The 27,500-nt window shown below is 46.7% G+C and overlaps 1 protein-coding gene across 1 annotated transcript in view; it reads right to left on the bottom strand.

Moving 5' to 3' along the window:
- The window catches only part of LOC149984282 (RNA-binding motif, single-stranded-interacting protein 3-like), a 235,655-nt gene that overhangs the window by 74,825 nt on the left and 133,330 nt on the right, over nt 1–27,500 (bottom strand). Inside the window, exon 4 of the mRNA XM_090230528.1 lies at nt 23,419–23,510. Within this exon, the coding sequence (XP_090086654.1) occupies nt 23,419–23,510 (92 nt within the window). The remainder of the gene's footprint in view (nt 1–23,418; nt 23,511–27,500) is intronic.

The following is a 27,500-nucleotide window of genomic DNA, read 5'->3' as shown; positions in this document are numbered from 1 at the left end:
GTCTATCTACTGTATGGGAAGTGTAGTTCAGTGTCTATTTACAGTGTGGGAAGTGTACTGTAGTGTCTATCTCCAGTATGGGAAGTGTATTGTAATGTCTACCTACAGTATGGAAGATGTACTGTAGTGTCTGCCTACAGTATGGGAAGTGTAGTGTAGTGTCTGTCTACAGTATGGGAAGTGTAGTGTCTGTCTACAGTATTGGAAGTGTAGTGTAGTGTCTATATCCAGTATGGGAAGTGTAGTTTAGTGTCTTTCTACAGTATGTGAGGTGTACTGTAGTGTCTACCTACAGTATGGGATGTGTACTGTTGTGTCTATCTGTAGTATGTAAAGTGTACTGTAGTGTCTATCTCCAGTATGGGAAGTGTAGTTTAGTGTCTATCTCCAGTATGGGAGGTGTACTGTAGAGTCTACCTACAGTATGGGATGTGTACTGTTGGTTATATCTGTAGTATATAAAGTGTAGTGTAGTGTATATCTCCAGAATGGGAAGTGTAGTGTAGTGGCTGCATGGCAGGCTGGGTAGTGTAGTGTAGTGTCTATCTCCAGTATGGGAGGTGTACTGTAGATGCTGGGTATTCTAATACTATGTTGTAAAAATAAAGTAATGGAGAGACACCATAAGGTTATTCAGAAATTAGAGAGAGGGAAGGATAAAGAGAGAGAAGAGAGAGAGGGAGTGAGAGAGATAGGGAGAGAGATGGAGATCGAGGGAGAGCGAGAGAGAGAGAGAGAGATGGAGATCGAGAGAGAGAGCGAGAGCGAGAGAGAGAGAGATTGAGAGCGAGAGAGAGAGAGATGGAGAGCGAGAGAGAGAGAGATTGAGAGCGAGAGAGAGAGAGATGGAGATCGAGAGAGAGAGATGGAGAGAGATCGAGAGAGAGAGAGCGAGAGAGAGAGAGATTGAGAGCGAGAGAGAGAGATGGAGAGCGAGAGAGAGAGAGATTGAGAGCGAGAGAGAGAGATGGAGATCGAGAGAGAGAGATGGAGAGAGAGCGAGAGGGAGAGAGAGCGAGAGGGAGAGAGAGAGAGAGAGATGGAGAGAGAGCGAGGGAGGGAGGTTGAGTCAGCAGAAAATGCAGCAGTTTGTGTGTCTGTGTGTTTGTGTGTGTAGATCATTATAGAGCCAACTACACCACCATCTGATTACCATTATCCTCAAGGACACTACGTGGTAATAACCTTCCATCGACTCACATACATAACGTATGTACACATGAACACACACACAAACCTCTTCATCGTCCTCTACATCGATCAGCCATCACCTCTACCATTCTGACCAGCAACATAAGAGGCCGAGCCTAGGTAACCAGGTAGCCAGGTGACCAGGTAGCCAGGTGACCAGGTAGCCAGGTAACCAGGTAACCAGGTAACCAGATAGCCAGGTGACCAGATACCCAGGTAATCAGGTAGCCAGGTAGCCAGGTAGCCAGGTAACCAGGTAGCCAGGTGACCAAGTAGCCAGGTAACCAGGTGACCAGGTAGCCAGGTGGCCAGGTAGCCAGGTGACCAGGTAGCCAGGTAATCAAGTAATCAGGTAGCCAGGTAGCCAGGTAACTAGGTAGCCAGGTAGCCAGGTAATCAGGTAGCCAGGTAACCAGGTAACTAGGTATCCAGGTAACTAGGTAGCCAGGTGACCAGCTGACCAGGTAACTAGGTTATCACCACAGTGCCATGTCACACTATCTGAGGTGGCATCATCACAGTGCCATGTCACACTATCTGAGGTGGTATCACACTATCTGAGGTGGCATCACCACATTGCCATGTCACACTATCTGAGGTGGCATCACACTATCTGAGGTGGCATCATCACAGAGCCATGTCACACTATCTGAGGTGGCATCACACTATCTGAGGTGGCATCATCACAGATCCATGTCACACTATCTGAGGTGGCATCACACTATCTGAGGTGGCATCACCACATTCCATGTCACACTATCTGAGGTGGCATCACCACAGTCCATGTCACACTATCTGAGGTGGCATCACCACAGTCCATGTCACACTATCTGAGGTGGCATCATCACAGATCCATGTCACACTATCTGAGGTGGCATCACACTATCTGAGGTGGCATCACCACATTCCATGTCACACTATCTGAGGTGGCATCACCACAGTGCCATGTCACACTATCTGAGGTGGTATCACACTATCTGAGGTGGCATCACACTATCTGAGGTGGCATCACACTATCTGAGGTGGCATCACACTATCTGAGGTGGCATCACCACATTCCATGTCACACTATCTGAGGTGGCATCACACTATCTGAGGTGGCATCACACTATCTGAGGTGGCATCACCACATTCCATGTCACACTATCTGAGGTGGCATCACCACAGTGCCATGTCACACTATCTGAGGTGGCATCACACTATCTGAGGTTGCATCACCACATTCCATGTCACACTATCTGAGGTGGCATCACCACAGTGCCATGTCACACTATCTGAGGTGGCATCACCACAGTGCCATGTCACACTATCTGAGGTGGCATCACACTATCTGAGGTGGTATCACACTATCTGAGGTGGCATCACCACAGTGCCATGTCACACTATCTGAGGTGGCATCACCACAGTGCCATGTCACACTATCTGAGGTGGCATCACACTATCTGAGGTGGTATCACACTATCTGAGATGGCATCACACTATCTGAGGTGGTATCACACTATCTGAGGTGGCATCACACTATCTGAGGTGGTATCACACTATCTGAGGTGGCATCACCACAGTTTCATGTCACACTATCTGAGGCGGCATCACCACAGTGCCATGTCACACTATCTGAGGTGGCATCACCACAGTTTCATGTCACACTATCTGAGGTGGCATCACCACAGTTTCATGTCACACTATCTGAGGTGGCATCACCACAGTGCCATGTCACACTATCTGAGGTGGCATCACACTATCTGAGGTGGTATCACACTATCTGAGGTGGCATCACCACAGTTTCATGTCACACTATCTGAGGTGGCATCACCACAGTGCCATGTCACACTATCTGAGGTGGCATCACCACAGTGCCATGTCACACTATCTGAGGTGGCATCACCACAGTGCCATGTCACACTATCTGAGGTGGCATCACCACATTGCCATGTCACACTATCTGAGGTGGCATCACACTATCTGAGGTGGCATCACACTATCTGAGGTGGCATCACCACATTGCCATGTCACACTATCTGAGGTGGCATCACACTATCTGAGGTGGCATCATCACAGATCCATGTCACACTATCTGAGGTGGCATCACACTATCTGAGGTGGCATAACACTATCTGAGGTGGCATCACACTATCTGAGGTGGCATCATCACAGTGCCATGTCACACTATCTGAGGTGGCATCACACTATCTGAGGTGGCATCACCACATTCCATGTCACACTATCTGAGGTGGCATCACCACATTCCATGTCACACTATCTGAGGTGGCATCACCACAGTCCATGTCACACTATCTGAGGTGGCATCACCACAGTGCCATGTCACACTATCTGAGGTGGCATCACCACAGTGCCATGTCACACTATCTGAGGTGGCATCACCACAGTGCCATGTCACACTATCTGAGGTGGCATCACCACAGTGCCATGTCACACTATCTGAGGTGGCATCACCACAGTGCCATGTCACACTATCTGAGGTGGCATCACCACAGTGCCATGTCACACTATCTGAGGTGGCATCACCACAGTGCCATGTCACACTATCTGAGGTGGCATCACCACAGTGCCATGTCACACTATCTGAGGTGGCATCACCACATTCCATGTCACACTATCTGAGGTGGCATCACACTATCTGAGGTGGCATCACACTATCTGAGGTGGCATCACCACATTGCCATGTCACACTATCTGAGGTGGCATCACACTATCTGAGGTGGCATCACACTATCTGAGGTGGCATCACACTATCTGAGGTGGCATCACACTATCTGAGGTGGCATCACACTATCTGAGGTGGCATCACACTATCTGAGGTGGCATCACACTATCTGAGGTGGCATCACACTATCTGAGGTGGCATCATCACAGTGCCATGTCACACTATCTGAGGTGGCATCATCACAGTGCCATGTCACACTATCTGAGGTGGCATCATCACAGTGCCATGTCACCCTATCTGAGGTGGCATCACACTATCTGAGGTGGCATCACACTATCTGAGGTGGCATCACATTATCTGAGGTGGCATCACACTATCTGAGGTGGCATCACACTATCTGAGGTGGCATCACACTATCTGAGGTGGCATCACACTATCTGAGGTGGCATCACACTATCTGAGGTGGCATCACACTATCTGAGGTGGCATCATCACAGTGCCATGTCACACTATCTGAGGTGGCATCATCACAGTGCCATGTCACCCTATCTGAGGTGGCATCACACTATCTGAGGTGGCATCACACTATCTGAGGTGGCATCACACTATCTGAGGTGGCATCACACTATCTGAGGTGGCATCACACTATCTGAGGTGGCATCACACTATCTGAGGTGGCATCACACTATCTGAGGTGGCATCACACTATCTGAGGTGGCATCACACTATCTGAGGTGGCATCACCACAGAGCCATAACATGTTATTGTATTCCTGCGTAGATTGACACAGGGATCGATACTGCAACAAATTCAACAGAGAAACTGTTTTATTAGGGAGAGGGTTGGGGGAACAGAGGAGAGAGAGAAAGAGAGATGCTGGCTGGCTGGTATAATTCAACTGACTGGGTGAATGCTGGCTGTTATAACTCAACTGAATGGCTGAATGCTGGCTGGTATAACAACTGACTGGCTGAATGCTGGCTGGCTGGTATAACTCAACTGACTGGCTGAATGCTGGCTGGTATAACTCAACTGACTGGCTGGCTGGCTGGTATAGCTCAACTGACTGGCTGAATGCTGGCTGGCTGGTATAATTCAACTGACTGGCTGAATGCTGGCTGGTATAACTCGACTGACTGGCTGAATGCTGGCTGTTATAACTCAACTGACTGGCTGAATGCTGGCTAGTATAACTCAACTGACTGGCTGAATGCTGGCTGGTATACCTCAACTGACTGGCTGAATGCTGGCTGGTATACCTCAACTGACTGGCTGAATGCTGGCTAGTATAACTCAACTGACTGGCTGAATGCTGGCTAGTATAACTCAACTGACTGGCTGAATGCTGGCTGGTATAACTCAACTGACTGGCTGAATGCTGGTTGATATAACTCAACTGACTGGCTGAATGCTGGCTGGTATAACTCAACTGACTGGCTGAATGCTGGCTGGCTTGTATAGCTCAACTGACTGGCTGAATGCTGGCTGGTATAATTTGACTGACTGGCTAAATGCTGGCTGGTATAACTCAACTGACTGGCTGAATGCTGGCTAGTATAACTCAACTGACTGGCTGAATGCTGGCTGGCTGGTATAACTCAACTGACTGGCTGAATGCTGGCTGGCTGGTATAACAACTGACTGGCTGAATGCTGGCTGTTAGAACTAAACTGACTGGCTGGCTGGCTGGTATAACTCAACTGACTGGCTGAATGCTGGCTGGTATAACAACTGCTGGCTAGTAAAACTCAACTGACTGGCTGAATGCTGGCTGGCTGGTATAACAACTGACTGGCTGAATGCTGGCTGTTAGAACTAAACTGACTGGCTGGCTGGCTGGTATAATTCAACTGACTGGCTGAATGCTGGCTGGTATAACAACTGTCTGGCTGAATGCTGGCTGGTATAACAAATGACTGGCTGAATGCTGGCTGGCTGGTATAACTCAACTGACTGGCTGAATGCTGGCTGGTATAACAACTGTCTGGCTGAATGCTGGCTGGTATAACAAATGACTGGCTGAATGCTGGCTGGCTGGTATAACTCGACTGACTGGCTGAATGCTAGCTGGTATAACTCAACTGACTGGCTGAATGCTGGCTGTTATAACTCAACTGACTGGCTGAATGCTGGCTAGTATAACTCAACTGACTGGCTGAATGCTGGCTGGCTGGTATAACTCAACTGACTGGCTGAATGCTGGCTGGCTGGTATAACTCAACTGACTGGCTGAATGCTGGCTGGTATAACTCAACTGACTGGCTGAATGCTGGCTAGTATAACTCAACTGACTGGCTGAATGCTGGCTGTTATAACTCAACTGACTGGCTGAATGCTGGCTAGTATAACTCAACTGACTGGCTGAATGCTGGCTGGTATAACTCAACTGACTGGCTGAATGCTGGCTAGTATAACTCAACTGACTGGCTGAATGCTGGCTAGTATAACTCAACTGACTGGGTGAATGCTGGCTGGTATAACTCAACTGACTGGCTGAATGCTGGCTAGTATAACTCAACTGACTGGCTGAATGCTGGCTAGTATAACTCAACTGACTGGCTGAATGCTGGCTGTTATAACTCAACTGACTGGCTGAATGCTGGCTAGTATAACTCAACTGACTGGCTGAATGCTGGCTGGTATAACTCAACTGACTGGCTGAATGCTGGCTAGTATAACTCAACTGACTGGCTGAATGCTGGCTAGTATAACTCAACTGACTGGGTGAATGCTGGCTGGTATAACTCAACTGACTGGCTGAATGCTGGCTAGTATAACTCAACTGACTGGGTGAATGCTGGCTGGTATAACTCAACTGACTGGCTGAATGCTGGCTGGCTGGTATAACTCAACTGACTGGCTGAATGCTGGCTGGCTGGTATAACTCAACTGACTGGCTGAATGCTGGCTGGTATAACTCAACTGACTGGCTGAATGCTGGCTAGTATAACTCAACTGACTGGGTGAATGCTGGCTGGTTTGTTTCTGATCTTGGGGAAAAGGAGTTTCATATTTCATATTATATTACATTACAGTTGATGTAAGACATTCTTCATAATGTTAATGCCTTTTCTTCCTTTTGTTTGCTGATCTCTTTGTACTCTAGTCAAACTGGGTTTGGCTTGGTGTACTGTATTGAATTTTGGATGGATGGCTTCAGGGCATGTCTTTAATTGAGAAGTTACGGGAGAAGAGGGGAGGACAGGAGATGAGGAGAGGAGAGGAGAGGAGAGGAGAGGAGAAGAGGGAATAGGAGAGGAGAGGATAAGAGGGGATAGGAGAGGAGAGGAGAGGAGAGGAGAAGAGGGGATAGGAGAGGAGAGGAGAAGAGGGGATAGGAGAGGAGAGGAGAGGAGAAGAGAGGATAGGAGAGGAGAGGAGAAGACGGAATAGGAGAGGGGAGGCGAAGGGATAGAAGAGGAGAGAAGAGGAGATAGAACAGGAGAGAAGAGGGGATAGTAGAGGAAAGTATAAGAGGGGAGAGGAGAGAAGGGAAGAAGGGATAGGCGAGGAGATGAGAAGAGGGATAGGAGAGGAGAGGAGAAGAGTGGAGAGGAGAGGAGAAGAGGGGATAGGAGAGGAGAGGAGAAGAGTGGATAGGAGAGGAGAGGAGAAGAGGGGATAGGAGAGGAGATGAGAAGAGAAGAGGGGATAGGAGAGGAGAGGAGAAGAGTGGATAGGAGAGGAGAGGAGAAGAGGGGATAGGAGAGGAGAAGAGAAGGGATAGGCGAGGAGATGAGAAGAGAAGAGGGGATAGGAGAGGAGAGGAGAATAGTGGATAGGAGAGGAGACGAGAGAAGGGGATTAACCTCCACATCTCTCTGTGCTGATTGAGAACTGCTCTTTGGAACGAATCGATGCTTCTCCCTACAAGTTGGTCTCAGCCTATTGTTCATGTGTGCTGGGAGAATGGAAGCTCTCTTTTCATTGTTACGTGCATCACATACTGTTTAACAGCAGCATAACTACATGTGAACAAGCCCCTATTCATACACTTTAATAGGCATTTTCTTCCATGCCCTCATCTAAGTGCACACACAGTGGGGCCAAAAAAAAGTATTTAGTCAGCCACCAATTGTGCAAGTTCTCCCACTTAAAAAGATGAGAGAGGCCTGTAATTTTCATCATAGATACACTTCAACTATGACAGACAAAATGAGAAAAGAAAATCCTGAAAATCACATTGTAGGATTTTTTATGAATTTATTTGCAGTTTATGGTGGAAAATGAGTATTTGGTCAATAACAAAAGTTTATCTCAATACTTTGTTATATACCCTTTGTTGGCAATGACAGAGGTCAAACGTTTTCTGTAAGTCTTCACAAGTTTTCCACACACTGTTGCTGGTATTTTGGCCCATTCCTCCATGCAGATCTCCTCTAGAGCAGTGATGTTTTGGGTCTGTTGCTGGGAAACACGGAATTTCAACTCCCTCCAAAGATTTTCTATGGGGTTGAGATCTGGAGACTGGCTATGCCACTCCAGGACCTTGAAATACTTATTTGTCTTTCATAGTTGAATGGTACCTATGATGAAAATTACAGGCCTCTCTCATCTTTTTAAGTGGGAAAACTTGCACAATTGGTGGCTGACTAAATACTTTTTTTGCCCCACTGTACGGTAGAAAATTACAAGATTCTGTTTTAATACTGTTTATGCATCGAATAGCTTTGATTAGTACTCTCTCATCTGTGTCTGTGTGACTGAGTTGGGCCTCTGGGGCTTAACGCGGGCAATTGATATAAGATGGCCTGGTGATAAAACCCTACAGCCTGCATTCCATTGAATGATTAGTGTCTGGGAAATGCTGGCATGTCTACCAGGGCCAGGTGAACCATCCCTCCAGTTTCCCACAAGCAGCAGATGAACACTGGACTTGTGAGGAGGACCCAGAGTCCCATGTTGCATTAGTATCTGTGTGTTATGGAGTGGTAAACTGAGAAGATGACCTTGTATAATGATGACCCTGGTTCTCAGCGATCACTTCCGGGTGATTGTGGGTTCTCAGCGATCACTTCCGGGTGATTGTGGGTTCTCAGCGATCACTTCCGGGTGATTGTGGGTTCTCAGCGATCACTTCTGGGTGATTGTGGGTTCTCAGCGATCACTTCTGGGTGATTGTGGGTTCTCAGCGATCACTTCCGGGTGATTGTGGGTTCTCAGCGATCACTTCCGGGTGATTGTGGGTTCTCAGCGATCACTTCTGGGTGATTGTGGGTTCTCAGCGATGACTTCCGGGTGATTGTGGGTTCTCAGCGATCACTTCCGGGTGATTGTGGGTCCTCAGCTATCACTTCCAGGTGATTGTGGGTTCTCAGCGATCACTTCCGGGTGATTGTGGGTTATCAGCTATCACTTCTGGGTGATTGTGGGTTCTCAGCGATCACTTCCGGGTGATTGTGGGTTCTCAGCTATCACTTCCGGGTGATTGTGGGTTCTCAGCGATCACTTCCGGGTGATTCTGGGTTCTCAGCGATCACTTCCGGGTGATTCTGGGTTCTCAGCGATCACTTCTGGGTGATTGTGGGTTCTCAGCGATGACTTCCGGGTGATTGTGGGTTCTCAGCGATCACTTCCGGGTGATTGTGGGTCCTCAGCTATCACTTCCAGGTGATTGTGGGTTCTCAGCGATCACTTCCGGGTGATTGTGGGTTATCAGCTATCACTTCTGGGTGATTGTGGGTTCTCAGCGATCACTTCCGGGTGATTGTGGGTTCTCAGCGATCACTTCCGGGTGATTGTGGGTCCTCAGCTATCACTTCCAGGTGATTGTGGGTTCTCAGCGATCACTTCCGGGTGATTGTGGGTTATCAGCTATCACTTCTGGGTGATTGTGGGTTCTCAGCGATCACTTCCAGGTGATTGTGGGTTCTCAGCTATCACTTCCGGGTGATTGTGGGTTCTCAGCGATCACTTCCGGGTGATTCTGGGTTCTCAGCGATCACTTCCGGGTGATTCTGGGTTCTCAGCGATCACTTCTGGGTGATTGTGGGTTCTCAGCGATGACTTCCGGGTGATTGTGGGTTCTCAGCGATCACTTCCGGGTGATTGTGGGTCCTCAGCTATCACTTCCAGGTGATTGTGGGTTCTCAGCGATCACTTCCGGGTGATTGTGGGTTATCAGCTATCACTTCTGGGTGATTGTGGGTTCTCAGCGATCACTTCCGGGTGATTGTGGGTTCTCAGCGATCACTTCCGGGTGATTGTGGGTTCTCAGCGATCACTTCCGGGTGATTCTGGGTTCTCAGCGATCACTTCCGGGTGATTCTGGGTTCTCAGCGATCCCTTCTGGGTGATTGTGGGTTCTCAGCGATCCCTTCCGAGTGATTGTGGGTTCTCAGCGATTACTTCTGAGTGATTGTGGGTTCTCAGCGATCACTTCTGGGTGATTGTGGGTTCTCAGCGATCCCTTCCGGGTGATTCTGGGTTCTCAGCGATGACTTCCGGGTGATTGTGGGTTCTCAGCGATCACTTCTGAGTGATTGTGGGTTCTCAGCGATCCCTTCCGAGTGATTGTGGGTTCTCAGCGATCACTTCTGAGTGATTGTGGGTTCTCAGCGATCACTTCTGGGTGATTGTGGGTTCTCAGCGATCACTTCCGGGTGATTGTGGGTTCTCAGCGATCACTTCTGAGTGATTGTGGGTTCTCAGCGATCACTTCTGGGTGATTGTGGGTTCTCAGCGATCACTTCCGGGTGATTGTGGGTTCTCAGCGATCACTTCCGGGTGATTGTGGGTTCTCAGCGATCACTTCTGGGTGATTGTGGGTTCTCAGCGATCACTTCTGGGTGATTGTGGGTTCTCAGCGATCACTTCCGGGTGATTGTGGGTTCTCAGCGATCACTTCCGGGTGATTGTGGGTTCTCAGCGATCACTTCTGGGTGATTGTGGGTTCTCAGCGATGACTTCCGGGTGATTGTGGGTTCTCAGCGATCACTTCCGGGTGATTGTGGGTCCTCAGCTATCACTTCCAGGTGATTGTGGGTTCTCAGCGATCACTTCCGGGTGATTGTGGGTTATCAGCTATCACTTCTGGGTGATTGTGGGTTCTCAGCGATCACTTCCGGGTGATTGTGGGTTCTCAGCTATCACTTCCGGGTGATTGTGGGTTCTCAGCGATCACTTCCGGGTGATTGTGGGTTCTCAGCTATCACTTCCAGGTGATTGTGGGTTCTCAGCGATCACTTCCGGGTGATTGTGGGTTCTCAGCTATCACTTCCAGGTGATTGTGGGTTCTCAGCTATCACTACCAGGTGATTGTGGGCTCTCAGCGATGACTTCCGGGTGATTGTTGACCAGCTCCACTAAAGTTTGATGGTCTTGAAGTCTAAAAGTCTCTCTCCTTTTCGTTGTTAATATCCCAGGACAGGTAAAGACCTTTTCGTTATTAATATCCCAGGACAGGTAAAGACCTTTTCGTTATTAATATCCCAGGACAGGTAAAGACCTTTTCGTTATTAATATCCCAGGACAGGTAAAGACCTTTTCGTTATTAATATCCCAGGACAGGTAAAGACCTTTTCGTTATTAATATCCCAGGACAGGTAAAGACCTTTTCGTTATTAATATCCCAGGACAGGTAAAGACCTTTTCGTTATTAATATCCCAGGACAGGTAAAGACCTTTTCGTTATTAATATCCCAGGACAGGTAAAGACCTTTTTGTTATTAATATCCCAGGACAGGTAAAGACCTTTTCGTTATTAATATCCCAGGACAGGTAAAGACCTTTTCGTTGTTAATATCCCAGGACAGGTAAAGACCTTTTCGTTATTAATATCCCAGGACAGGTAAAGACCTTTTCGTTGTTAATATCCCAGGACAGGTAAAGACCTTTTCGTTATTAATATCCCAGGACAGGTAAAGACCTTTTCGTTATTAATATCCCAGGACAGGTAAAGACCTTTTCGTTATTAATATCCCAGGACAGGTAAAGACCTTTTCGTTATTAATATCCCAGGACAGGTAAAGACCTTTTCGTTATTAATATCCCAGGACAGGTAAAGACCTTTTCGTTATTAATATCCCAGGACAGGTAAAGACCTTTTCGTTATTAATATCCCAGGACAGGTAAAGACCTTTTCGTTATTAATATCCCAGGACAGGTAAAGACCTTTTTGTTGTCTTAAAGGGGCAGTGTTGTATTTTGAGACAGGCTTGAATAAGATACGTAGTCAACAGGCAGACGGGAGCATATGTGTCTGATTCTCTTGTAATAATGGTATTGAATAATAATAAGGCATTTTATTTTAGTGAAGTGGTTTCTGGCATCAAACAACTCAACAACATGTCCAGTCACCGTCTAGTCTGAAGGACAAGTGGATTAACAGGTTACGGTCAAAGATCGGCATGTTGTTGTTCTTTCAAAAGTCTCATGGAATGTAGACCGAACATTGAACACCACACGTTGGCTCCTACTGTAGGCCGAATGATAGAACAGCTATTTACATGTTCAAATATTATGGGATGCATTTTCTGCAATGTTTTTCTCCACTCTGATAGGTCACTCTGATAGGTCACTCTGATAGGTCACTCTGATAGGTCACTCTGATAGGCCACTGATAGGTCACTGGCATTCTAATGGATAGTTATTGGTGTCCTGATGTTGTCTGGTGTCCTGATGTTGTCTGGTAGTTACTGGTGTCCTCATGTTAAAATATTATGGGATACATTGGCTCCTACTGTAGGCCGAATGACAGAACAGCTATTTACATGTTCAAATATTATGGGATGCGTTGGCTCCTACTGTAGGCTGAATGACAGAACAGCTATTTACATGTTCAAATATTATGGGATGCGTTGGCTCCTACTGTAGGCCGAATGACAGAACAGCTATTTACATGTTCAAATATTATGGGATGCGTTGGCTCCTACTGTAGGCTGAATGATAGAACAGCTATTTACATGTTAAAATATTATGGGATGCATTGGCTCCTACTGTAGGCTGAATGATAGAAAAGCTATTTACATGTTCAAATATTATGGGATGCATTTTCTCCAATGTTTTTCTCCACTCTGATTGGTCACTATGATAGGTCACTCTGATAGGCCACTCTGATGGGCCACTGGCGTTCTAATGGATAGTTATTGGTGTCCTGATGTTGTCTGGTGTCCTGATGTTGTCTGGTGTTTACTGGTGTCCTGATGTTGTCTGGTGTTTACTGGTGTCCTGATGTTGTCTGGTGTCCTGATGTTGTCTGGTGTTTACTGGTGTCCTGATGTTGTCTGGTGTCCTGATGTTGTCTGGTGTCCTGATGTTGTCTGGTAGTTACTGGTGTCCTGATGTTGTCTGGTGTCCTGATGTTGTCTGGTGTCCTGATGTTGTCTGGTGTTTACTGGTGTCCTGATGTTGTCTGGTGTCCTGATGTTGTCTGGTAGTTACTGGTGTCCTGATGTTGTCTGGTGTCCTGATGTTGTCTGGTAGTTACTGGTGTCCTGATGTTGTCTGGTGGGTACTGATGCTCTAATGGATAGTTACTGGTGTCCTGACAGTGAGTTGTTGGGTTGAAACCACAGGACCTGATCCAGGATCAGCTAGAGGAAGTTAGGGTGAACCACAACCCCCGGACTGGCTGTGAGACAGGCTGGAGTGTATCCCAAACCTCCCTTCCTTCCATCCTTCCCTTTCATGTTCCTGCCTAGAACACTCTGTTCCCTTAAACAGCAGCAGCAGCTGTTACTACACTACTGACTTTGTACCTTGTTGCTGTTGTGAGCGTGACCTTGTAGAGACATGACACTGTCTGTCTGTGTCTCTGTCTGTGTCTCTGTCTGTGTCTGTCTTTCTGTTTCAGTCTGTCTGTCTGTCTGTCTGTCTGTCTGTCTGTCTGTCTGTCTTTCTGTTTCAGTCTGTCTGTCTCTGTCTGCCTGTCTGTCTGTCTGTCTGTCTGTCTGTCTGTCTGTCTGTCTGTCTGTCTGTCTGTCTGTCTGTCTGTCTGTCTGTCTGGTCTTCCTCTCCCCCAGGCAACCCCTACCCTATGAGTATCTGATACTCAGGCTGTTTTCTGAGGGCTCTTAGTCCTCTCTCTGTCTGCTTTTCTCCAGGCCCAGTCCATCCCAACCCATTCATAGGTCCCTGGGTTCCCTCACTGGGATGATTGAGTGAGGCTGGTTTGACAGGCTGTGTCTGAGTGGTCCCCACTAAAAGCCCTCTCCTCTCCCACGCAGCTGCAAATGCAGGCCCACTGAGATCTGGAGGCTTGGAGTTACTCTCATTCAGACTACATTACCCATAATTCCATTGGGGACTGTCCTCGCCTCTGAAGCACACAAACCCCATCTTCTCCCATTATCTAAATTTCACCAGTCCATTTACCTCTGGCCATCAGACATGAAGATAGAACACATGTCCTGGACGGGGGCCAGCTACAGTGGAGAGATAAGGGTTAAACTGGTACAACTACACATGTAAACGGCCAGCTAAGGGTTAAACTGGTACAACTACACATGTAAACAACCAGCTACAGTGGAGAGTTAAGGGTTAAACTGGTACAACTATACATGTAAACAACCAGCTACAGTGGAGAGTTAAGGGTTAAACTGGTACAACTATACATGTAAACAACCAGCTACAATGGAGAGTTAAGGGTTAAACTGGTACAACTATACATGTAAACAACCAGCTACAATGGAGAGTTAAGGGTTAAACTGGTACAACTACACATGTAAATGGCCAGCTACAGTGGAGAGTTAAGGGTTAAACTGGTACAACTATACATGTAAACAACCAGCTACAATGGAGAGTTAAGGGTTAAACTGGTACAACTATACATGTAAATGGCCAGCTACAGTGGAGAGTTAAGGGTTAAACTGGTACAACTATACATGTAAACGGCCAGCTACCGTGGAGAGTTAAGTGGTACAACTATACATGTAAACAACCAGCTACCGTGGAGAGTTAAGGGCTAAACTGGTACAACTACACATGTAAACAACCAGCTAAGGGTTAAACTGGTACAACTACACATGTAAACAACCAGCTACCGTGGAGAGTTAAGGGCTAAACTGGTACAACTACACATGTAAACAACCAGCTAAGGGTTAAACTGGTACAACTACACATGTAAACGTCCAGAAAGGAAAGACATCTGTGGGCTGTATTCCCTGATGTTGGGTTGTGAACAGATAAAGTACAGGGGATTGTTGAACAATACAACAGGAGACCAGGGGATTGTTGAACAATACAACGGGAGAACAGGGGATTGTTGAACAATACAACAGGAGAACAGGGGATTGTTGAACAATACAACAGGAGAACACGGGATTGTTGAACAATACAACGGGAGAACAGGGGATTGTTGAACAATAAAACGGGAGACCAGGGGATTGTTGAACAATACAACGGGAGAACAGGGGATTGTTGTACAATACAACGGGAGACCAGGGGATTGTTGTACAATACAATGGGAGAACAGGGGATTGTTGAACAATACAACGGGAGAACAGGGGATTGTTGTAAAATACAATGGGAGAACAGGGGATTGTTGAACAATACAATGGGAGAACAGGGGATTGTTGAATAATACAACGGGAGAACAGGGGATTGTTGAACAATACAATGGGAGAACATGGGATTGTTGAACAATACAATGGGAGACCAGGGGATTGTTGAACAATACAACGGGAGACCAGGGGATTGTTGAACAATACAACGGGAGAACAGGGGATTGTTGAACAATACAACGGGAGACCAGGGGATTGTTGAACAATACAACTGGAGACCAGGGGATTGTTGAACAATACAACGGGAGACCAGGGGGATTGTTGAACAATACAACGGGAGACCAGGGGATTGTTGAACAATACAACGGGAGAACAGGGGATTGTTGAACAATACAACGGGAGACCAGGGGATTGTTGAACAATACAACGGGAGACCAGGGGATTGTTGAACAATACAACGGGAGACCAGGGGGATTGTTGAACAATACAACGGGAGACCAGGGGATTGTTGAACAATACAACGGGAGAACAGGGGATTGTTGAACAATACAACAGGAGAACAGGGGATTGTTGAACAATACAACAGGAGAACAGGGGATTGTTGAACAATACAACATATAGACAGAGACAGGGACAGGGAAAGACACAGAGAAAGAGAGAGACAGAGACATTGAGAGAGAGACAGAGAGAGAGAGAGAGAGAGAGAGTCCTGTACTCTTTTTTTTCCCCCATAACATGACAGCCATCTCTAACTCCAGCCATTACTAAGTCCAGGCATCACAAACTCCAGCCATCACTAAACAGTCATTCCTAAACAGTCATTCCTAAACAGCCATCACTAAACAGCCATCACTAAACAGCCATAACTAAACAGCCATCACTAAACAGCCATAACTAAACAGCCATCACTAAACAGCCATCACTAAACAGCCATAACTAAACAGCCATCACTAAACAGTCATTCCTAAACAGCCATCACTAAACAGCCATAACCAAACAGCCATCACTAAACAGTCATTCCTAAACAGCCATCACTAAACAGCCATCACTAAACAGCCATAACTAAACAGCCATCACTAAACAGTCATTCCTAAACAGCCATAACCAAACAGCCATCACTAAACAGTCATTCCTAAACAGCCATAACCAAACAGCCATCACTAAACAGCTATAACTAAACAGTCATTCCTAAACAGCCATAACCAAACAGCCATCACTAAACAGCCATAACTAAACAGCCATCACTAAACAGTCATAACTAAACAGCCATCACTAAACAGTCATCCCTAAACAGCCATCACTAAACAGCCATCACTAAACAGCCATAACTAAACAGCCATCACTAAACAGCCATCACTAAACAGTCATCACCCAGTCAGTCCACCACACTATAAAAGACGAGGCATCTGTTTTCAATCAATCAGCCAGAGACCACACCACACCGAAAGCTGGCAACACAACACAGAGCAGTTCTGGGGGAATGTCGTTCATGATGTTGTCAACAGCAATAGAAGGACTGAGACAAAGACAGAAGGATGTGAGGGAGAGATAATGCTGATAATATCCCCACGGGGAGGTAATACTGATGGAAACCTAGAGAGAAACAGGTACAAGGGGTCACATGCAGACAGTGACAGGAGACCCTGGTCAAGGTTAGGTCAGTAATTAGTGTGCTGGAGCCTGTACCCCCTCCTCCTCTCCTGCTCTCCATCCCCCCCCTCCTCCTCCTCCTCTCGCTCACCTCTCCTCCTCTCCATTCTCTCCCCTCTCCTCCCCTCTCTCTCGCCTCCTCCCCTCCTCCTCTCACTCCCCTCGCCTCCTCTCCCCTCAACTCCACCTCTCTCACTCCCCTCTCCTCCTCCCCCCTCCCCCTCTCCCCCCTCTCCTCCTCTCCACTCTCTCCCCCCAACTCCACCTCTCTCACTCCCCTCTCCCCCCCTCTCATCCTCTCCCCTCTCTCCCCTCACCTGCTCCTCTCTCTCTCTCCCCTCTCCTCATCCACCTCCTCTCTCTCCCCTCTCCTCTCTCTCTGTCCTCAGCAGTGTTGCTAATGACTCTGAGGGAGCAACACATGCTGTGGAGACTGTCATAGTGGCTGACACAGAGGTCACAGACACTAATAACCATCCACTCCATCCCTTAAAATCAACATGAGATATAGTTGGCGTAGTAGAATCACTATGCACACTGATAGCAAAGAGATAAGGGTGGAGGAGAGAGAGAGAGAGAGAGAGAGAGAGAGAGAGAGAGAGAGAGAGAGAGAGAGAGAGAGAGAGAGAGAGAGAGAGAGAGAATGCAGGACATGTTTAATGAGTAATACTAGTGTATAGGAATCTAATCTAAGAGGAGCCTTCCAGCTGCACCCCTAATCACCATTACAGTCTATAGTCTCATAAACTGGGAGGAAGAGAGAGGAGAGGAGAGGAGAGGAGAGGAGAGGAGAGGAGAGGAGAGGAGAGGAGTGGGGGGAGGAGAGGAGAGGGGAGGGCATTAGGGGAGAGGAGAGGAGATGGCAGAGGGGAGGGGAGGGGAGGGGAGGGGAGGGGAGGGGAGGGGAGGGGAGGGGAGGGGAGGGGAGGGGAGGGGATGGGAGGGGAGGGGAGGGTAGAGGAGAGGCGGGGAGGGGCGGACATGAGAGGAGAGGAGGGTAGAGGAGGAGAGCTGAGAGGAGGGGAGACGAGCAGACAGGAGAGGGGTGGGGAGGGGAGAGGAGTGGAGTGGAGTGGAGGAGAGGAGAGGAGAGGAGAGGAGAGGAGAGGAGAGGAGAGGAGAGGAGAGGAGAGGAGAGGAGAGGAGAGGAGAGGAGAGGAGACAAGCAGACAGGACAGGGGGAGGGGAGAGGAGTGGAGTGGAGGAGAGGGGATAGGAGAGGAGAGGTGAGGAGAGGGGTGGACATGAGAAGAGAGTAGAGTAGAGTAGAGTAGAGTAGAGTAGAGTAGAGGAGAGTAGAGGAGAGTAGAGGAGAGGAGAGGAGAGGAGAGGAGAGGAGAGGAGAGGAGAGGGGATAGGAGAGGAGAGGGGAGGGGCGGACATGAGAAGAGAGTAGAGTAGAGTAGAGTAGAGTAGAGGACAGTAGAGGAGAGGAGAGGAGAGGAGAGGAGAGGCATCACCACTACAGTATAATAACCTGGGAGGGCTGAGCCAGCACATGGACAGAGGAGAGGGGAGAGGAGAGGAGAGGGGCGGACATGAGAAGAGAGTAGAGTAGAGTAGAGTAGAGTAGAGGAGAGGAGAGGAGAGGAGAGGAGAGGAGAGGAGAGGAGAGGAGAGGAGAGGAGAGGCATCACCACTACAGTATAATAACCTGGGAGGGCTGAGCCAGCACATGGCAGGACAGAGGAGAGGGGAGAGGAGAGGAGAGGAGAGGAGAGGAGAGGAGAGGAGAGGAGGAGAGGCATCACCACTACAGTATAATAACCTGGGAGGGCTGAGCCAGCACATGGCAGGACAGAGGAGAAGGTTTACAGAGACACATTATATAACGTATCCACTGAACTAACAGAGTGGCTGAATAGTTTATTCTCTTCCATTCAACTACTTATGGCATAAATATAATACAAGTGAGAGGATCATTAAAATGATTACTCTAGTCAAACTGTTTGTTTATCCAACGAGCTAATCTTTTCAACAAACAGCTTTTCAGTAACACTCTAACCAAGACATTGACAATCACCTCCAAAGCACAAACCAACACGTCCAACCATCTTACCAAGGTTGTGTGAGAAAGGAAAGGATTGAGACGTCTGAGATAATAGATAACATTCAAGATGGAAATGGAAGTCGCCTTTCACTGAAAGCTGGAGAGAGAGGAGGAGAGAGAGAGGAGTGAGGAGAAGAGAGTGAGAGAGGAGAGAGGAGGTGAGATGAGGAGAGATGAGAGGAGTGAGGAGAGAGATAGGAGAGAGGAGAAGAGAGTGAGGGAGGAAAGGAGGAGAGATGAGGAGAGAGGAGAGAGGAGGAGAGATGAGGAGAGAGGAGAGAGGGGAGAGAGAGGAGAGATGAGAGGAGAGATGAGGAGAGATGAGAGGAGTGAGGAGGAGAGGGAGAGAGGAGAGAGAAGGAGAGAGGAGGAGAGAGGAGGAGAGAGGAAGAGAGAGGAGGAGAGATGAGGAGAGAGGAGAGAGGAGGAGAGAGGAGGAGAGAGGAGGAGAGAGGAGGAGAGATGAGGAGAGAGGAGGAGAGATGAGGGGAGAGGAGGGGAGAGGGGGAGAGATGAGGAGAGAGAAGGAGAGATGAGGAGAGAGAAGGAGAGATGAGGAGAGATGAGGAGAGATGAGGAGAGATGAGGAGAGAGGAGGAGAGAGGAGGGAGAGATGAGGAGAGATGGAGGAGAGAGGAGGGAGAGAGGAGGAGAGAGGAGGAGAGGAGGAGGAGAGAGGAGGAGAGATGAGGAGAGATGAGGAGAGATGAGAGGAGGAGAGAGGAGAGATGGAGGAGAGAGGAGGAGAGAGGAGGAGGAGGAGAGAGGAGGAGAGATGAGGGGGAGAGAGGAGGAGAGAGGAGAGAGGAGGAGAGGGAGAGATGAGGAGAGAGGAGGAGAGATGAGGAGAGAGGAGGAGAGATGAGGAGAGATGAGGAGAGAGGAGGAGTGAGGAGAGAGTGAGGAGAGAGGAGGAGAGAGGAGGAGAGAGGAGGAGAGATGAGGAGAGATGAGGAGAGGAGGAGAGAGGAGGAGAGAGGAGGAGAGAGGAGGATGAGGAGAGAGAGGAAGAGGAGAGGAGGAGAGATGAGAGAGAAGGAGGTGATTGTGAGGTGGAGTGGTGTGTGTGTGTGGTTGGAGGAGAGAGAGAGAAGAGGAGAGAGAGGGAGAGAGGAGGAGAGATGAGGAGAGAGGAGGAGAGGAAGAGGAGGAGGAAGGAGGAGAGAGAATGAGGAGAGAGAGAGATGAGGAGAGAGGAGGAGAGAGAGGAGGAGAGATGAGGAGAGAGGAGGAGAGAGGAGGAGAGATGAGGAGAGAGGAGGAGAGATGGGGAGGAGAGAGGAGGAGAGATGAGTGAGAGAGGAGAGAGGAGGAGAGAGGAGGAGAGAGGAGGAGAGAGGAGGAGAGATTAGGAGAGAGGAGGAGAGATGAGGAGAGGGAGGAGAGAGGAGGAGAGATGAGGAGAGATGAGGAGAGATGAGGAGAGAGAGGAGGAGGATGAGGAGAGGAGGAGAGAGGAAGAGAGATGAGGAGAGAGGAGGAGAGAGGAGGAGAGATGAGGAGAGAGGAGGAGAGAGGAGGAGAGATGAGGAGAGGGAGGAGAGATGAGGACAGAGGAGGAGAGAGGAGGAGGAGAGAAGAGAGGAGGAGAGAGGAGGAGAGAGGAGGAGAGAGGAGAGAGGAGGAGAGAGATTAGGAGAGAGGAGGAGAGAGGAGGAGAGATGAGGAGAGAGGAGGAGAGATGTGGAGAGAGGAGGAGAGAGGAGGAGAGATGAGTGGGTGATGCGGTTATTATCTGAAGTTTACCTTGTTGCTGTTGTGAGCGTGACCTTGTAGAGACATGACTCTGCCTGCCTGCCCTGACTGTCTGTGTCTGTATATATATACAAAGCTATTGGTTGTGTAAGGAAACCAGGCTATTCAGTCTCTCTCTCTCTAATACAAAGCTATTGGTTCTGTAAGGAAACCAGGCTATTCAGTCTCTCTCTCCACCAATCCAGAGCTGACTGTATCCTGCAGTGTACTGGTCAACAGGTTCTACTGAATATGAAGATACAGTGCATTCCGTAGGTATTCAGACCCCTTGACTTTTACCACATTTTGTTACATTACAGCCTTATTCTAAAATGGATTGAATTAATGTTTGTCCTCATCAATATACACACAATACCCCATAATGAACAAGTTAATTTTAGCGTATGTAAAAAAAAATATATATATAATTTAAATACCTTATTTGAAACCCGATCTAACATCTCTGGAGAGACCTGAAAAAAGCTGTGCAGCGACGCTCCCCATCCAACCTGACAGAGCTTGAGACGATCTGCAGAGAGGAATGGGAGAAACTCCCCAAATACAGGTGTGCCAAGCTTGTAGCATCACACCCAAGAAGACTTGAGGCTGTAATCACTGCCAAAGGTGCTTCAACAAAGTACTGAGTAAAGGGTCTGAATACTTATGGAAATGTGATATTCACTTTTGCATTTTTTTACACATTTGCAAACATTTCTAAAAACCTGTTTGCTTTGTCATTTTGGGGTATTGTGATGTCATTATGGGGTATTGTGATGTCATTATGGGGTATTGTGATGTCATTATGAGGTATTGTGATGTCATTATGGGGTATTGTGAAGTCATTATGGGGTGTTGTGATGTCATTATGGGGTGTTGTGATGTCATTATGGGGTGTTGTGATGTCATTATGGGGTATTGTGATGTCATTATGGGGTATTGTGATGTCATTATGGGGTATTGTCATGTCATTATGGGGTGTTGTGATGTCATTATGGGGTATTGTGATGTCATTATGGGGTGTTGTGATGTCATTATGGGGTATTGTGATGTCATTATGGGGTATTGTGATGTCATTATGGGGTATTGTGATGTCATTATGGGGTGTTGTGATGTCATTATGGGGTGTTGTGATGTCATTATGGGGTATTGTGATGTCATTATGGGGTATTGTGATGTCATTATGGGGTATTGTGATTATGGGGTATTGTGATGTCATTATGGGGTATTGTGATGTCATTATGGGGTATTGTGAAGTCATTATGGGGTGTTGTGATGTCATTATGGGGTGTTGTGATGTCATTATGGGGTATTGTGATGTCATTATGGGGTATTGTGATGTCATTATGGGGTATTGTGATGTCATTATGGGGTATTGTGAAGTCATTATGGGGTGTTGTGATGTCATTATGGGGTGTTGTGATGTCATTATGGGGTGTTGTGATGTCATTATGGGGTATTGTGATGTCATTATGGGGTATTGTGATGTCATTATGGGGTATTGTGATGTCATTATGGGGTGTTGTGATGTCATTATGGGGTATTGTGATGTCATTATGGGGTGTTGTGATGTCATTATGGGGTATTGTGATGTCATTATGGGGTATTGTGATGTCATTATGGGGTGTTGTGATGTCATTATGGGGTGTTGTGATGTCATTATGGGGTATTGTGATGTCATTATGGGGTATTGTGATGTCATTATGGGGTATTGTGATGTCATTATGGGGTGTTGTGATGTCATTATGGGGTATTGTGATGTCATTATGGGGTATTGTGATGTCATTATGGGGTATTGTGATGTCATTATGGGGGGTGTTGTGATGTCATTATGGGGTATTGTGTGTAGCTTGATGAGGGGGGGATGATTTAATACATTTTAGAATAAGGATGTAACGTAACAAAATGTGGAAAAGTCAAGATGTCTGAATCTCTCATCATCACCCTCATCCTAGCGAGTACCTATACTTCATCCTCATCACAGTGAGTGCCTGTACCTCACCATCACCCTCATCCTCATCACAGTGAGTACCTGTACCTCACCATCACCCTCATCCTAGCGAGTACCTATACTTCATCCTCATCACAGTGAGTGCCTGTACCTCACCATCACCCTCCTCCTCATCACAGTGAGTACCTGTACCTCATCCTCATCACAGTGAGTACCTGTACCTCATCCTCATCACAGTGAGTACATGTACCTCACCATCATCCTCATCACAGTGAGTACCTGTACCTCACCATCATCACAGTGAGTACCTGTACCTCACCATCATCCTCATCACAGTGAGTACCTGTACCTCACCATCATCCTCATCACAGTGAGTACCTGTACCTCACCATCATCACAGTGAGTACCTGTACCTCACCATGATCCTCATCACAGTGAGTACCTGTACCTCACCATCCCCCTCATCCTCATCCTCATCACAGTGAGTACCTGTACCTCACCCTCATCACAGTGAGTACCTGTACCTCATCCTCATTACAGTGATTACCTGTACCTCACCATCATCCTCATCACAGTGAGTACCTGTACCTCACCCTCATCACAGTGAGTACCTGTACCTCACCCTCATCCTCATCACAGTGAGTACCTGTACCTCACCCTCATCACAGTGAGTACCTGTACCTCACCCTCATCCTCATCACAGTGAGTACCTGTACCTCATCACAGTGAGTACCTGTACCTTGGCCATCTGTGCCTGGACTCCGCTGGCCTTTAGAGAGGCTACAGCTTTCTGGGCTGCTGTCTGGGTGTCGAAGTCCACAAAGCCATATCCTGCAGAGAGAGAGACACAGAGGTTCACATGAACAAGCCACATCCTGCAGAGAGAGAGACACAGAGGTTCACATGAACAAGTCATATCCTGCAGAGAGAGAGAGACACAGAGGTTCACATGAACAAGCCACATCCTGCAGAGAGAGAGAGACACAGGGGTTCACATGAACAAGCCATATCCTGCAGAGAGAGAGACACAGAGGTTCACATGAACAAGCCATATCCTGCAGAGAGAGAGACACAGAGGTTCACATGAACAAGCCATATCGTGCAGAGAGAGAGAGACACAGAGGTTCACATGAACAAGCCATATCCTGCAGAGAGAGAGAGACACAGAGGTTCACATGAACAACAGTCTAAGTGGATTATCGCACCATGTAAAGTGTCTAGACTCAAAACGCACAGTAATGTTGTCTTTCTCCCAAGAGTCTGTCCAGCTAAATCCTGTTAAATCCAGGGGAGGAACAGGAAACTACTATTTTGTGTGTTGTTTATGGCTGTCAACGATTTCCTCTGGAGCAGGGTGATGCCTGCTCTGTGGTTTTCCTATTGATCCGTCTAGGAGTTGAACTGTTCAACAGTACTGGGTACATACTAGACTGTATGTGTTCTAGAACATACTGGGTACATACTAGACTGTATGTGTTCTAGATTATACTGGGTACATACTAGACTGTATGTGTTCTAGATTATACTGGGTACATACTAGACTATGTGGGTTCTAGAACATACTGGGTACATACTAGACTGTATGTGTTCTAGATTATACTGGGTACATACTAGACTGTATGTGTTCTAGATTATACTGGGTACATACTAGACTATATGTGATCTAGATTATACTGGGTACATACTAGACTATATGTGATCTAGATTATACTGGGTACATACTAGACTGTATGTGTTCTAGATTATACTGGGTACATACTAGACTATATGTGTTCTAGATTATACTGGGTACATACTAGACTATATGTGTAAATATTAGACTGTATGTGTTCTAGATTATACTGGGTACATATTAGACTGTATGTGTTCTAGATTATACTGGGTACATACTAGACTATATGTGTAAATATTAGACTGTATGTGTTCTAGATTATACTGGGTACATACTAGACTGTATGTGTTCTAGATTATACTGGGTACATACTAGACTATATGTGTTCTAGATTATACTGGGTACATACTAGACTGTATGTGTTCTACAACATACTGGGTACATACTAGACTATATGTGTTCTAGAACATACTGGGTACATACTAGACTATATGTGTTCTAGATTATACTGGGTACATACTAGACTATATGTGTTCTAGATTATACTGGGTACATACTAGACTGTATGTGTTCTAGATTATACTGGGTACATACTAGACTATATGTGTTCTAGATTATACTGGGTACATACTAGACTATGTGGGTTCTAGAACATACTGGGTACATACTAGACTGTATGTGTTCTAGAACATACTGGGTACATACTAGACTATATGTGTTCTAGATTATACTGGGTACATACTAGACTATGTGGGTTCTAGAACATACTGGGTACATATTAGACTATATGTGTTCTAGAACATACTGGGTACATACTAGACTATATGTGTTCTAGAACATACTGGGTACATACTAGACTGTATGTGTTCTAGAACATACTGGGTACATATTAGACTATATGTGATCTAGAACATACTGGGTACATACTAGACTGTATGTGATCTATAACATACTGGGTACATACTAGACTATATGTGTTCTAGAACATACTGGGTACATACTAGACTGTATGTGATCTATAACATACTGGGTACATACTAGACTATATGTGTTCTAGAACATACTGGGTACATACTAGACTATATGTGTTCTAGAACATACTGGGTACATTCTAGACAGTATGTGTTCTAGATTATACTGGGTACATACTAGACTATATGTGTTCTAGAACATGCTGGGTACATACTAAACTATATGTTTACATACTAGACTGTATGTGTTCTAGAACATACTGGGTACATACTAGACTATATGTGTTCCAGAACATACTGGGTACATACTAGACTGTATGTGTTCTAGAACATACTGGGTACATACTAGACTGTATGTGTTCCAGAACATACTGGGTACATACTAGACTGTGTTTCTAGCAGGCAGTCATCATGTCTACAATACAGTACATACTAGACTCTAGAGTGTGTTTCTAGCAGGCAGTCATCATGTCTACAATACAGTACATACTAGACTCTAGAGTGTGTTTCTAGCAGGCAGTCATCATGTCTACAATACAGTACATACTAGACTCTAGTGTGTGTCTAGCAGGCAGTCATCATGTCTACAATACAGTACATACTAGACTCTAGAGTGTGTTTCTAGCAGGCAGTCATCGTGTCTACAATCCAGTACATACTAGACTCTAGTGTGTGTCTAGCAGGCAGTCATCATGTCTACAATAAAGTACATACTAGACTCTAGAGTGTGTTTCTAGCAGGCAGTCATCGTGTCTACAATACAGTACATACTAGACTCTAGAGTGTGTTTCTAGCAGGCAGTCATCGTGTCTACAATGCAGTACATACTAGACTCTAGAGTGTGTTTCTAGCAGGCAGTCATCATGTCTACAATACAGTACATACTAGACTCTAGAGTGTGTGTCTAGCAGGCAGTCATCATGTCTACAATACAGTACATACTAGACTCTAGTGTGTGTCTAGCAGGCAGCCATCGTGTCTACAATACAGTACCTGCTAGACTCTATCTAGAGTGTGTTACTAGCAGGAAGTGAGCGTGTCTAGCAGGCAGTCATTGTGTCTACAATACAGTACATGCTAGACTCTATCTAGAGTGTGTTTCTAGCAGGAAGTGAGCGTGTCTAGCAGGCAGTCATCGTGTCTACAATACAGTACATGCTAGACTCTAGAGTGTGTTCCTAGCAGGCAGTCATCGTGTCTACAATACAGTACATGCTAGACTCTAGAGTGTGTTCCTAGCAGGCAGTCATCGTGTCTAGAATACAGTACATGCTAGACTCTAGAGTGTGTTCCTAGCAGGCAGTCATCGTGTCTACACTACAGTACATACTAGACTCTAGAGTGTGTTCCTAGCAGGCAGTCATCATGTCTACAATACAGTACATACTAGACTCTAGACTGTGTTCCTAGCAGGCAGTCATCATGTCTACAATACAGTACATACTAGACTCTAGAGTGTGTTCCTAGCAGGCAGTCATCGTGTCTACAATACAGTACATACTAGACTCTAGAGTGTGTTCCTAGCAGGCAGTCATCGTGTCTACAATACAGTACATACTAGACTCTAGAGTGTGTTTCTAGCAGGCAGCTAGGTACATACTAGACTATATGTGTACATACTAGACTATATGTGTTCTAGAACATACTGGGTACATACTAGACTATATGTGTACATACTAGACGGTATGTGTTCTAGAACATACTGGGTACATACTAGACTCTAGACTCTGTTTCTAGCAGCTACAGTGAGTGTTTCTAGCAGGCAGTCATCGTGTCTACAATACAGTACATACTAGACTCTAGACTGTGCAGCTGTTTTAGATTGTGTCTGCAGCTGTTTAATAGCTTGGTGTATTTCAGAGGGTTGGTCCATATGTTCCTGACATCCTCCACATTGCAGAGGAGACACACAGATGTTTCCATAGATGTGTCACAGGTCCAGTGAGAAATAAGATCTCTCAGTACTTCAGCCAACTCGTTCCTCTCACTATCATTGTCGTACAGTATGGCTATCATCATCATCATGCCATGTTGGAGGGACTGACGGAAGCACTTGGAGATCTGGGGTCTGGTTATGTTGGAACTGTCGTTTCACTGTAGTCTCCTGCAGAGTGTTTTCACTATGAGGACTAGAGCAGGTCTTCCTGGCTGTGTCTGACTCTAACACTGTCTCTCTGTGTGGACTGGAGTGTGTTTCACAGCTCAGACTGTTTCCATTATGATATGAGGACTGAAGCA

The sequence above is a fragment of the Oncorhynchus mykiss genome, chromosome 3 (assembly GCF_057628025.1).
Source record: "Oncorhynchus mykiss isolate SJ-2025 chromosome 3, ASM5762802v1, whole genome shotgun sequence".
NCBI classification, from domain to species: Eukaryota; Metazoa; Chordata; class Actinopteri; order Salmoniformes; family Salmonidae; genus Oncorhynchus; species Oncorhynchus mykiss.
This window is presented reverse-complemented; position numbering and strand designations above follow the sequence as displayed.